Here is a 14,087-nt window from a genome sequence, read left to right on the forward strand (position 1 = left end):
AGATAGAAAAGGAGGTTTGGAGCAATGGTTAGCTCCTTCCATCGCAGTTTCCCGGGTAGTAAGTCGAACTGGTTCGCTCTGTCTTAAGAAGGAAAAACTCCTAGAGAATACCGTAGTAGAAGATATACGCAGCTTGATAAGACAAATCCTGTGCTTGAGCGGGACGGCCAAAGCAATTTTAACAATCAGCGCAAGCTCAGACTATTTTCGCCGTTTGTAAAATCTTCCGGTATTCTCAATATCGAATAAGTACCGTTCCAATCAATATTGCGAAGGTCGCCCTGATTTTAACGTTGTCCCAAGAATTAAAACCGCCAAAGGTTACCTGCACAGATTTTAACGCGACAACCTGATGGTTGGTCGAGTCATGGAGATACTTGGAAATTGCTTAATCTGCTTTAGGATGCCCTTTAATTAAAAAGGAAACTCCCGGCGATCGTCGAATATGATAAGAGGTAAGGCGGAATACAGCCATGATATGGAGGAATACATGTATGTATTATCTGCCGAGGTAAATCCAAGGCATTGTAAGCAAAGTACGGATTCCTGGAAAGGGAGATAATAAGATGCCGGCGCTTCAGGAGCAGCTGCCAATACCCCACGACAGTTTGCGTGTTCCGGCACTTTGTGTAGGAACCGCAACGAAAACGCATTTAGGCAAAAACTCGATATGAAGGTGGAATCGGTCTCTCGAGGGGCCATACAGAAGCCCCCACCACGACGGGGCAGGGGAGATTCTGGACCACATTTCGATGGAAAAAGGAGGAGATGAAATCAGCACGGCACCTGAAAAAAAGGCAGGAACAGTTCTCTCCTTTGGGAGGAGAGGGAGATAGATGATCAGTGGAGAGCACTTTCGCATGTTTTTACCTTTATATGGTCGCTGTTGGGTTTTCGGTGTTGTGTGTCTGTGCATGTGTATCAAACAAAGAATGACAATGCCCAGCCCCACCACCTCTTTGAGACCTCTCTATGTCATCTCCCAAATCGCCCACTAAAAACATTTTTTCCTCCTCTGCTTCCTGCATTCTCACATGACGCCAATTGATTGGTCCCTTCTCTTTTTCTCTTCAATAATGCATCTTGTATTGTATGCATCAGAAGTTTTTTGACTTCATTCGTTCGTTCACTCCTCAAGCTTCCAGATCTGGGTTTCGCGTGACTGTCGGAGCACGGTATGATACGCCAGGACTATTCCTGGGGAAAGGGGGGATCGATCTCGAAGCCTCTTGCAGGGTTCCTTCCAGGAATTCTTTGCAGTGACTATGTTATGGCTCTAAATGAGATTTAGGAATCTGGTTTAGTTCAGACAACCGCCCGGGAACTAATAATGCTACCGCGGGATCGATAGGAATGGTCGACGGAATCCTTGGAACATGTTATTGACAATTCATTTGGTTTCATACATGCACTCAGAGATAGAGGGGGTAAAAGGACTGGCTCACCTCCAAGAAAAAAAAACCAGGACAAATCCACTTGGTGGGAAGAAAAAAATTGAAACCAGGCCATTTCCGGCTTTAAAACTAGCCTAAGGAACAGAGCAGGCATTCAGGTCCGAGGATTGAGTTCCGAGATTGCAAGGAACGTCTTCCAGGTCCCTCAGAGTCGAGTAAGTGTTATTCAGTTGCATATCGGTAATCATCTGGCGAAGCCCGCAGTTGTCCTCCTTGAGCTGGGCATTCTCCTCGAGGACCTTGTCGTTGATCTCCGACACGCGGTTCAGCTTGTCCATGAGCTGGTGGTTCTCGTTGCGCAGCCAGACGACCTGCGACCAGAGCTCATCCAGGTGCCGCTGCTTCCTCATCCGGGACCGGCGGGCCGACTCCCGATTGGATATCATCCTCCTCTGCTTCCGCTCGTTGATCAGCATCAGCTGCTGCTCGTCCCCCTCGTCGGACGTCGAGGGGTTGCTGCTGAAGCAAGGTGAGGGCGCTCCGAGCTCCTGGACCTGAGATGGGAATTGGCCATTGTAGAACGTGCGAGATGAGGTGCTGTAGTGATTGTACGTGCTGGGTTGGTCATGGATCATGCTCAAATGAACTGGGAATTGGGATGTATTGGAAGATATGATGTAATGGAGTCCTGCAACTTCATTAGGCTCCATTCTTTTGCCCCTTTTAAGCGAATTTGGTTGTCTGCAAATTCTTAGAGGAGGTGGAATAGTTAGAGAGAGAGGGAGGCGAGGGAATGTGGAGGAGGAAGATGGGGCTTTTATAGGCTGAGAAAAGGCTTCAACACACCCCACCACTTGAGGAAGAAACAAAATCAAGTTTGATTATAGGCGAGGTTTCATGAACCCTAGGCCATTTGACTATGAAGAAGGATAGATTGATCTGCCATTTATGTGTTAGACGCATGAATTTCTCCTAAGGAGTTTCAGGTTGTGTCCAATTGGAGTTTCCTTCTTTTAGCTCGGTTTTAGTTCTTAACAAGGACCCTCTGGTCTGTGAACAGTAGGGATGTGCATCGGTCCCGGTGCAACTCGAGAATCAGATTGGAACAGACCGGCCGGCTCTAAGTGGTTCCTGGTTCCAAAAATATGGAATCGGGAATAAGCGGTCCGTGTCCCTAGTTCCACATAAAGAACCAAACTGACGAACCGATCAAGATTTATCAATTTTTTTAACCCTGAAACAAAGCCTAATTAGTAAATCATTTTTGTCTTTTAATGTCGGGAGACTCCTACTTGCAGGAGTAGAAGAAATAAGAAAAGAAGAAGAAATCATTGGTTCCAAGACCGGATGGACCGGTTCCCAGTTCCATAAGTTGGGAACCGGAACCGATCCTACTCAGTCCGGTTCCAGGTTCCAGAATGAAAACTCCTCCACCCTGAAATCGATCACTTCTAATGAACAACAAGAACGACATTGAATTCATCTCGCTTCAATTAGCAGTCTAGTGTGCATCCATCAATGAGTCCATGCCTAGAAGAAGATGTGCATCTTCTCAAGGTCATGCCCTTACATATGGATCACAATAATTATGAGATGGGGACAAGGCCAATGTGGGTTTGTGGATGATCATTTTTTTTCAGACAAAATATGCTTACATCAGAGAGAGAGAGAGAGAATGGCTTTCTGGGGAAATTAATCATGTTGTGGGTGGCGTTATTATCTGAATGGAGAAATATGATATGGCCAAAAAGAGGGGAAAAAATAGTGACAGCAATACTAATAATAATGATCATAAAAAGAGGAGAAGAGTGGATTTTTGGAGAAGTCAATCTCAGAAAAGAAGTTGATGGTTTTACTTAACCGTTCTTAAGCCAATAAAGCACTGTGACGTATGGAATAGGATGTGTAAAGAGGTTGAAAAGGTGACCCATTTCCCTATAATTTGCAGAAAAAGATTTATGTGTTCTAATGACTCAACAAACCACTTCAGTTGATGAAACACATCATGACAACTTCAAGAGTAAATAGGAGCAAGCGCAGGTGTTGTTTGTGCAAATCGAGGCAAACACATGTCCTGAAGATTTTCCACTCAGATGAAAGTCAAGACGAGGTTTAACTGGTAGTGTATGAAAGCGGTAACTGTAACTAACAAGAACTCCTGAAGCAAAAGGCTGTGAGCTGTAGCGTGCTGTCGAAACATCGACCGCAGACCCAGATTTCAGATGAGCCTTGAGAAGTCATTAGATTTCAGAACTAAGGGTGCTTTCGCCAGTCAAGTTTCGTGCAGAAATATAGCTAAATTAGATGCCCCAGAAGCGTACTAGATGCGATATGCTTAGACTACGGACCACGGAATCAAAATATGTTATCAAGAAACTCAAAGTTCTTAATCTGCAGGTACTGAATATGTCATCAGAAGAATATACTATCTAGTTACTCTTTGAGTTACAGCAGAGCTTGGTGCTCAACTCAAGGAGGTCTTTGGACTATGGGTTCCCTCAAGGGTGTCATTATCTTCTCATTCTGGTCAATTCCTCTCTCTGCCCATGGACATGGGTAAAGTTTTGCAGGACCGCCTGATTTCATGCTATACGATTCCGTCCATTTAGCGCGTCTATATGGCCAACAGAAGAATCAGCCATTTCTAATAAGTACGAGTATGCTAGCAGAGTTGTGAAAATGGGCATATATCCATGACCTTTCTAGGCTTTCCATTTCTAGAATGTGCTGGCAAATGCACCGCCCTGCTTCATTAATATCAAGTTGCATTTTCCTGCTATAGATAGGAATTGCCTCTCAATCTTGCAGAAAGCCTAGACATATAATTGATATCGATGACAGAAGCAACCTCTCTTTCAAGATACATATATCCATGAATGAAGTAGAGAGAGAGAGAGAGAGAGAGCGAGTCCTAATATTAACTAATCCTATGAAACCAGATCACATGTGAACTCAAAAGGAAAGAAAAGGAGGGAGAAAAGCTGGCAATCAAGTAGTGGGGGCTAAGCTGGAGTGTCCAAGTTGCTGCATTTTGATTTTAAATTTACTTGTAGGAGGACGATGGTTTCTCTCGGCCACTCATTGCTTAGCTTAAAAAGGTTGCTGCATTTGTTTAAACCCAGAAAAATGCCATGAATTGGCTGACCTCAATAGGACAAACCAAAGTACAAGCAGTGCAACTGAACTTGGCAGGGAAAGGATGAAGATGATGTGCTAAGCTTAATATAATGCTTCAACTAATTTATCCAAAAGGAAGCTACACCTAACGGGAGATAGGTAACCAGTTTGGCCGAGATCGACATCGGGGCTTATTAACTTAAACTTTTAGCCTTGGAAATCTAATATGGCAATAGAGTCCGATTACGCATCTTCTTTAGTATATTAGAAATTATTTCGCATTTAGTTCTTGTCCGTCTTGTTCTCCGTTCGCGTCATCCGATTTGCATGTAAGATGGGATGTTCAATTTGTTCATCACTACTTGCACATGGGATTTACTTGGGTCATACATACGTAGTCTCTCTCCGCGCCTAAAAGTTTGAATTCTTAGGTGATAAATCCAAACAATATGCAATAGGAACCGAAACAGCCTCACGCTCTATTTATGCACCAAGATATTGATCCTCCATATGAATTTCTGAAAAGGACGAATAGTATGGGGGCCCTAGAGCTAAATATGAGGTGCCAAATACTTCCAACCAACCCCATTCCCCATGGTGTGAGAAAATGTGCAGTGCATCTGGGTCTGATGTCTGACTGTAGCATGATCACTCACTTCTGGTCAAAATTATTGCCACAAACATGGAGAAGATTGATCTCTCCATCTATTCATTTTGCATTTTGACTATTTTGGCACTGGATCACTCAACTTGGTCTCAGTCACAGCGAATGGGAGATCGAGTGAAGGAGGGAGGGGGATGGTGGTGTGAATGTACTTTGAAGGCAATCTTTCCATTATATGTGAAGCCCCCAAAATGAGTAGAGCCACTCATGCTGCACTCCTCGAGACCGATTTATAAAGTTAGTATACCGAATAGGAAGATATACTGCGAGTCGGTATCGAGATAAGTACTTCATGTACGGCCTCTCTATGAGCCAACCAATTGAGCAAATCAATCTTAAATACATTAAACGAGTCATGAATTAGGAAATGTGGTGTAAATGCACTAGGAAATGCCATCCTTCCATCGAATGCAAAGCTCTAGATCGCGTTTTCATAAAAAAAAATAATAATAATAGGAAGATACGTTTAAAAATTGGGGTGCCAATTGCGACGATTAGTGGATATTCAAATAAGTGGATCATACAGGGCACTTAAAAAAAGGACCAGCTGCATCACTAGTAGATCCGTACCGTTAATTCAATCTTAGTACACCTAATCTTTCTCTTGAAGACAATGCTTGGGAATACTCTCTCTCTCTCTCTCTCTCTCACTCACTTTGTGGAAGGAATATAGTCAACAAGATCATGAGACAGACACAGACTAGTCTTTCATGTCCTGTCTTGCGATTGCTCTACCTTTACTCCTTTCTCTCTCTCTCTCTCTCTCTCTCTTCTTTTTTGCTCTTGACTGGAGCTATTCTTTTGCTCCTCGTCTCCCTCCGATTTCTTCTTCCACCTTTGAATTCGCTTTGCTTTGTTGTCCTTTTGTGAAGAGTTGAGCGTGTGGGTGCGACCGTGTGGGATGTGGATGACTCATTAAACACACGCTTTTGTCAAAAGGACCTTATGCTTAGCCAAGCAGAAACTATATAAACTACTCGGATTAGACCCAAGTCCTTCTGTGGTCAAATCCTGGTCAGTTTTTTTTTAATTGTGTTGGAACTGATTTCGGCCATTCCATCGCTCATGCCTTGTTGCTATGTCACGGCTCCAATTTGGTCCTCGTGGTATCACATCATAAGATGTGTTTTCAGGGTTTCCGGTTCCAACCATATCAGTGAGTGGGGTCTTGGGATTGATATTTCTTTTTGGTCCTTTTCTTTTTTCTCTCTCTTTTTTTTTTTTTGTCATCTTGCCTTCAAATTTGTATACTGATAAAATTGATCTTGAGGTTGAATGAAACTACAGTTTGCTGGTCCATAAGGCTAATGGGTGTTTGATGCTGTCTTAAATTTATCTGCCAATTAGAAATTCCCATCATACAAAGCAAGAAAAAGTACTAGAGTTTGCTCCCTGGGATGAGATCCTTTCCCCCTAATCAGTGTCTTTCCATTCAAATTATTGATCTCTCTTAATAAGGGTGGGCATGAAATTGATCCATTCCGACGAGGCGGAAGTGACCGCCGAGGCAAGAGGGTCCGAACAAGGTGTTGGGAGCGCGCAACTAAAGTCCGATACCTTCAGTCAAGGAGATCGGTAAGAGGGAGCTCAAGTCCGAGCCTGTCAACATATCCAGTTGAACCCACATTCACTCAAAAGCTTAAGCCAATGAGATATGGACCAACTAGGATATATTAACTGGTCAACACCACGCCAATTATCCAATGTGGAACTTCTCTAACACAACTCACACATGCATGGCCCTATCCATTAGTTGGTTGGTTCGAGAACGAACCCCGTTGAGCCGATAGGCCTATCACAACCCAATCCGACGTGTATGTAGAATGATCGTGGGGGTTAAGAGGGCTCGGATAAAGTGCGACTATCGGCACACTTTTAAGATGGCGGAAGGAGCAAAAAGAAACTACATAATATACAAGAATAGGGTATAACTTTATCAAATTATGGATGTAAAACCAAGCGGCGCTTTTCTAAGTAACAACATCATTCAACATTGAAACTCCAATATTCGACATACTAAGATTAGAGCACTACAAGTACGGGTAACCCTGCGGAAATGTGCTTACCTATATGCCAAATGATAAAACCATCATACTCAATCGCCTTGTTATCACCCACTTGGTATGGATACTTAATCGACACCTCTAATACACGAAGATATTAAAATATATTTAGAGAATCGCAATGTGCGCTAAATGGTTAGCTACACATACCAGGTTACTAAAAATTTCGTACTAACCGACATAGCGGCCGATGCGATCTGCGTCATGCCATCAAATGGCGTAAAGTTAGCTATCGGAACAAAGATTGTGAAAATGAGGCAAGATCAATTAGAGGGAATCTAAACTTTCTTCATTTCCAAAATTACATTTTCTTCCAAAGTTGTAACCGGCGTTTTCTCAAACATTATCGCGAGCAACCAATGAAGCGTGCGCGATAATCTTTGAAGCCTCTCTTCATCTTCACATTTGATGGGTAACTATGGAGAGGAATATGCAAAAATCGATGGAGTATGCGATCGGTGATACGACGGTATCTTCACAAACTACATTCAATACGTCCCTTTTCCCTTTTTCAATCATGCCCTTTGTTCTTGGGGAATCATGCGCTATCATGCGAAATAATTGCCGAGGACTAGTGTTTGGGAAAAAGGAATGAAATGGTTCGGCTCTCAGCGCGGGACACCGCCCTAGAATTCGGCAAGTGGTCGTGGAGGGAAGGGTACTTTGATTTAACGGCTGTGCCTCTTTTTAGTACCAACCCAAGATTCTCTTTAGCCCTAAAGAGACCTCGTACGAATCTCTCCCACGAAATCACCGCCCCCCTCAAACACCGAGGATCCGTTCCTACGCCTCTCCCATTATTGCGAAACTAGCCTCATCATATCTCATCGACGAAAAATTCAAGATGCGGCCCGGCCTCGGAAAAAAAAAAAAAAAGAACCCGTTTCGCGTTTTGGCGGAATACTTTCATGGATGTGGTGTCTCGCGGATCCGATGGATAAATTAGGAGACCCTTTTTTGGTTATTTATGCTTGGTTGATTTTGTTCCGAGCAAGTTTTGAGGAGATCCACTTTCGTTCCAAGTTCTGTTCTAGGTATCCAAACCGGCTTAAGATAAGTTCTTGGTTTGGTTCCAAGTTATGCTTTGGGAAGCGAAACCGGTCGGGATCGATTCGATTCTTCGTTCCAAAGTCACAGTTGCCAGGTCGAAAGCTAATCGAGTACTTTTAACAAATAGAAAAAGAGAATCCGGATGGGTGTTGAGTCTTGACTCTAGGTCAAAATTTATTGTTATAGCAATTGATTAGGTAATTTATTATATTACATGTGATATCAAAATGATATGAGTTAGGCTTGCACTACATAATATGGAGGTCCTAGAAAGATTTCCTGCAAATATACATATGCAACAATCATGAGAAATGAAAAGTAGGGGAGAGACGAGAAAAACTTGGGCGCATGATAGATGTCACGTCTGGGTCCCGTGCTAACAAGCGCGCGTGGGCGTCTGATGCACCATTCCTCTCCCTCATTGCTCAGCCTGTCATCTCATCTCCAAAAGCAAATCCCTCCCTCTCTCTCTCTCTCTTATTTTTCAAGGTTTGCCACGACCATGGAGGAGGAGTTTGCAAACTTTGGGGCAACGTCACCTGCAACAATTGTGCACCCCACTAAGGTGACCCAATAAAAGAAATTTTCACCCATGTATCTTCAATTCTGACCAATCAGGACATAAATCACTTTCTAATTATACTTCCCCGAAGAGGTTTAATTAACGTTAACGGTGTAGTTATCATTGATCTTTGACTTAATGCCAAAACAAAAATTGGATAGGTTATGGTTCAAAGCTTTTCAAAGACGGTGTTGCCAGTAGTAATCTTCGAGAGGCCACTCGAGATCGAGAATAGTGGAGGGATAGTCGGCTGTTACGTCTGGGACAAGGAAGCACGCACAGATTGGGATGCTTCAATTGTTTAAGTGGGCATAGATGTGTACGTGCTACCGTTCTCCGTTGTCCATTCGATTAACAAAAGCATTTTCATAATGATGTAAGTTGCGTTTTTAATCCTTATACAGCAACTCAAGAATAACACGTATAGATATGCGAATCGCAGTTTCACAAAGTAGAATAATTGATACACGTTGTTTAGGATCCATCGTTCTTGATACGGAATTGCGATGATCCGATGCTCATAAGTTTCTCATCTATGAATACTAGCTTCAATGGGACAGCCTCTCACTTATATTTTTCCAACAACTCTTTATGTGAGGTTATGTGAACATTAGGGTTTAGAGGAGGGACTTGAGCTCTATTTATCGAGTTTGTAACATATCCTCTCATTATAAATAAAGTTTAACTCAGCCCATACTATCCAGCCACATATCCAACTAGGATTAGGAAACCTTATATCTTTCCTTTATTAGACCAATAATTAATTACAATAACAACTAATAAAGCTCATATAAAATATATTATAACATTCTCCTACTTGGGTTATATTAATTGAAATTATACTGTACATGCGCATCTTTATATTAGTCTAGAGATAATTCCTAATAGTTAATCCGATCATAGAAAGTTTTAAACACCGAATCATAGTAGTAATCGCATCGGAAGGCACAGAGCCATCCATGGTCACAAATGCTCTTAAGTTTACTGGTGTGGATTTGATATGCTAGTATGGCAAACGAATAACATCTCAAATAATAGAAAAACTTTATATGTTATCCTATTTGTCAATCACTATTTTGTTACTTTAAGTCTCACGAAACCTAATCCGCCATTAGAGAATATCCTTATGGTTTCAGTGAACCAACATATATCTTAACTATACTTATGTGTAATGAGTTGTATGTATATAGCTAAAAATAAATGCCACAGCCATCGCTCAAGGTTTATACAATGCCTTGAGATTTTCTTTAAATACATGTATTTTTCTTGATAACTCTACATTCATAAACACTTTATTGAATGTAAAACAATTGACAAATGTCTAAATGTTACAAAAGTGACAAACACAGATGTAAACTTTATTAAAGCAAACACAAAGCAGCTCCCCCTAAACAACAACATCCCATGATGCTTCCAAGCCTAGTAAATGACTTGTCGTAATAGCATCCGATAATACTTCTAAGCCCATGCTTATGACATGTCGTTTAAATATACTAGGACGAAGACCTTTAGTTAGTGGGTTTGTAACCATATCATCTGTGGAAATATGCTCTACTTTAGTATCGTCATTCTCATATGTTACTTTTATGGTCAAAAACTTGACCGCCAGATGCTTAAACCCTTGACCCCTCTGTCGTTGTTAATAAATAATACTATAGAGTTATTATCACAATTCAATTGTATGGACCTATCAACAAAGTCAAAAATGGTCAACTCCCTAAGGAGGTTTTGGAGCCAAACAACCTGATTAGCAGCCGAAAAGTATGCTATAAACTCCGCTTACTTCGTAGAAGACAACATATATTTTGTTTCTTGATTTTCCATAATACTACACCCATCGTTAGCATACAAATATACATAGTTCTCAATTTCATGTCATCCTAATAGCTAACAAAATCTGAATCCGAATAAACTACTACTTGTAGGTCTTGAATATGTCTATAAATCAGCATGTAGCCCAGTGATTGTGTCCTAAATTTAACCGATATCTGCCTAGAAGTCTCATTGCAAAAGCAACATTTGGTCTGGTGCAAACTTGAGAATACATGATGCTTCTAAGTGCACCAGTGTATGGTGCATACTTTGTTTGAGTTTTTTTAATATATTTATGAAGACACCATGACCGATTCAGTTTATTGCCCTTGATGATAGAAGCAATTCCTAATTTGCAATACTTTATCCTGAATCTTTCCAAAAATATGATCACATGTATCCTCTAGAATAAACTCAATATACGGCAAGAACGATCCATATGGATCTCAATACCTAAGACAAAATACTCCTCACCAAGGTCAATCATGTCAAAATGTATTGACAACATCCGCTTTACCTCATACGGTAATTCAAGAAGACTTCTTTTAAGTAAGAAATTGTCTACATAAAATACGAGAAAAATAAATTTCCTCTCACCGACATTGTAATATACACACTAATTTACTTTGTTCTTGACATAACCGATTAAAGCATCAACAATATGAAATTTCAAGTATCATTGTCTAAAAACTTACTTGAGCCCATAAATAGACTTTTCAGTCTAGAATTCCTATGAATAGGATCAAACCTTATTCTATGGTATTTATATGAGTTTTCCCTTTCTCTATCCACAAGCTTACTTGAATCATCTGCTGCAAAACTTTCGAGTTATTTCATAGACTTTCTTGTTAATGCCATCCAAACAAGAAGTTTTAACATCCATATGGTATAACTATGATACCACATGTAAGCTATGATTTTAATCCTTATGCAGCAACTCAAGAATAACACGTATAGATATGTGAATCATAGTTTGATAATGTAGAAGAATTGACACATCTTATTTAGGATCCATCCTTTTTTATGCAGAATTGCGACGAAACGATGCTCAAGAGTTTCTCCTCTATGAATCCTCTTTAAACACCGACTTCGATAAGACGACCCCTCACATATATCTTTCTGACGGCTCTTTATGTGAGGTTATGTGAACATTAGGATTTAGAGGAGGGACTTGAGCTCTATGTAACCGATCCCCTCATTATAGATAAAGTTTAACTTAGCCCATACTATCTAACCCTATATTCAATTAAGATTAGGAAACCTCATATCTTTCATTTATCGGATCAATAATTAATTACAATAACAATTAATAAAGCCCATATAAAATATATTCTAACAAATGAAAATTGGGCCGGATTAATTGAGATACGCGAAAACCAGCCCAAACACCATCCTTGACTATCATTTCAAAAATTATGATGATAATCTTTCTTTCTTCCTTTATTTAACAAACACCCATTTTTCTTAGCATTGGTGGTTAAGGAAAATACCACTTTACCCCAGCACTCGCAATGCAACAGAGATTAAAATCAAAAGCATGTTTCATCACCCTAAGGCACCAAGCAATTTCATCGCTTGTGTCAAAATGGTCCAAGCTCCCCTTTACCTAAAAGTCATTTGGGTATCCCTTTTTTAACGTCTAATTTTCCCATTAGCACGAGCAAAAGGTATGAAGACAATTGGCCAATTGTGGATAAGCCCCATCACAAATCTTGTGCTCTCCAAGACCTTCATCACCTAGTCATTGTTTAATAACACAACTTTATATCATAAATTTACTATTTTTTTTTTTGTTCATGGAAGGTGCAATGTATTCATGTGGTTTTTTGTTCTACGAAAGTTGGGTGCTTCATTTGATTTATTGGTTATATTTTAATTAGCACGCTGAGCTAGAGCTTCTTACGTACTTGGAGCTGATGAGGAGGTCTCAATCCATTGGGGTAAGTGGATTAATTGTTAATTAGCTTTAATTAATTGCTTCGTGCTGCTGCTTCTTCTTCTTCTTCTTCTTGTTTACTATATGCGTGGTTAAGAGACCACAGTACTTTGGTGACTGATGGTGTTTTGTCGTTATCGTTCTTGTTTATGCGGTCGCTATCGGAATTCAGATCATCTTAGATTATCCAAAAACTAGAAAAGAGAACTGTTCATGTTTCGGCCATTTGTCATGTGGACAGCAACAAGAGCACGACATGAAGGTGCCAATAGCTCTTGTATTAAGAACAGTACCTTTTTTTATAAAAAAAAAAGGAAGATCATTGTGTGGTTACATCCAAATTTTTCAACGACTACTAATACCGACCGACCGCTCTAACGATCTCTTCTTGACCGTCCGAGCAGATTTCGGATCCCTGAGCAAATGGCCCTTGGACTCCCAAGTGAAAAAACTCCTCACTGACGTGATTCTTGTTATTACTCACTTTATCCCGAGTTCACGGAACCCGCCATTAATCAAACGTTTCCTCTTCTTCATTTCTCATAAGTTCCTCAACGTCGACAATCTATTAGAACGCACCCTTGACGCTGGTGGGCGATTATATCCTTACACGGGCAGTTGGCATACATTGGTAGGGGATCGAGCGAAATAATCTCTGCTCTCGACAGGACAGATAAAGCTGCAGTGATTGTTGAATACTTCATCAATTTTTAAATATTTGAAAGTAATAGCTTTGATAATAGTTTTGACCATCATGAAAGCCATCATTTTGTAAAGGTTTTGTAACGGCTGCATAACGGCTTTTCAACGGTCATGTAACGGCCGAATAGCAGCTTTGTAACATTTGATTTATTTCTTCACGTACTCTCTATTATTTTTATAACGGTAATATAAAGGTCATCGATTAATTATTAATCTATTCTTATCAACTTTTTTGTTTGAATATAAAACTACAAACCAGAATTCCAAAAAGTGAGACTCCAAATTACAAAAGAGAATTTTTTCCCTTCTTTCTTTTCTCTTTTTTGCTCATACATGCAAGGTTGTTCATGTTCCTTTTACTATTCAGTGTGGAATATAGAAGAAGATCTATTGTCTCTTGAAAGGATAATCGCTAGAAGCCTATCACACTGAGTTTCGTACTCTGAGAAGCAGAATTATCTTAAGGACGGTGCTTGCATGTCTCGGACATTTCGATCTTATTTTCTTTTATCTTCCGATAGATTTACAATTATTCTTATTTTTCATATTATCTAATATTTTTCTTAACAGCGATATCACGAAACGGGCGAAATTATCTTAAGGACAATGCTTGCATGTCTCACACATTTCGATCTTATTTTCTTATTTCTTCCGACATATTTACAATTATTCTTATTTTTCATATTATCTAACATTTTTCTTATCAGCGATATCACGAAACGAGCGAGCCTATGAGCCGTAGGTACCCTAGTCAGATGGCAAACAAGATTTTCCAAATCCCGAGCGT

General features: G+C 40.3%; 1 protein-coding gene across 1 annotated transcript; it reads right to left on the bottom strand.

Annotated features, from left to right (window-relative positions):
* Window positions 1–1,340: 1,340 nt before the first annotated feature.
* On the bottom strand, window positions 1,341–2,206 carry LOC115753416 (basic leucine zipper 43-like). Its single transcript, XM_030692020.2, has one exon. The coding sequence runs from the start codon at window positions 2,102–2,104 to the stop codon at window positions 1,529–1,531; it is 576 nt and encodes a 191-aa protein (XP_030547880.1). The 5' UTR covers window positions 2,105–2,206; the 3' UTR covers window positions 1,341–1,528.
* Between the last annotated feature and the right edge of the window lie 11,881 nt (window positions 2,207–14,087).

This window comes from Rhodamnia argentea, chromosome 11 (genome assembly GCF_020921035.1).
Source record: "Rhodamnia argentea isolate NSW1041297 chromosome 11, ASM2092103v1, whole genome shotgun sequence".
Lineage (NCBI taxonomy): Eukaryota > Viridiplantae > Streptophyta > Magnoliopsida > Myrtales > Myrtaceae > Rhodamnia > Rhodamnia argentea.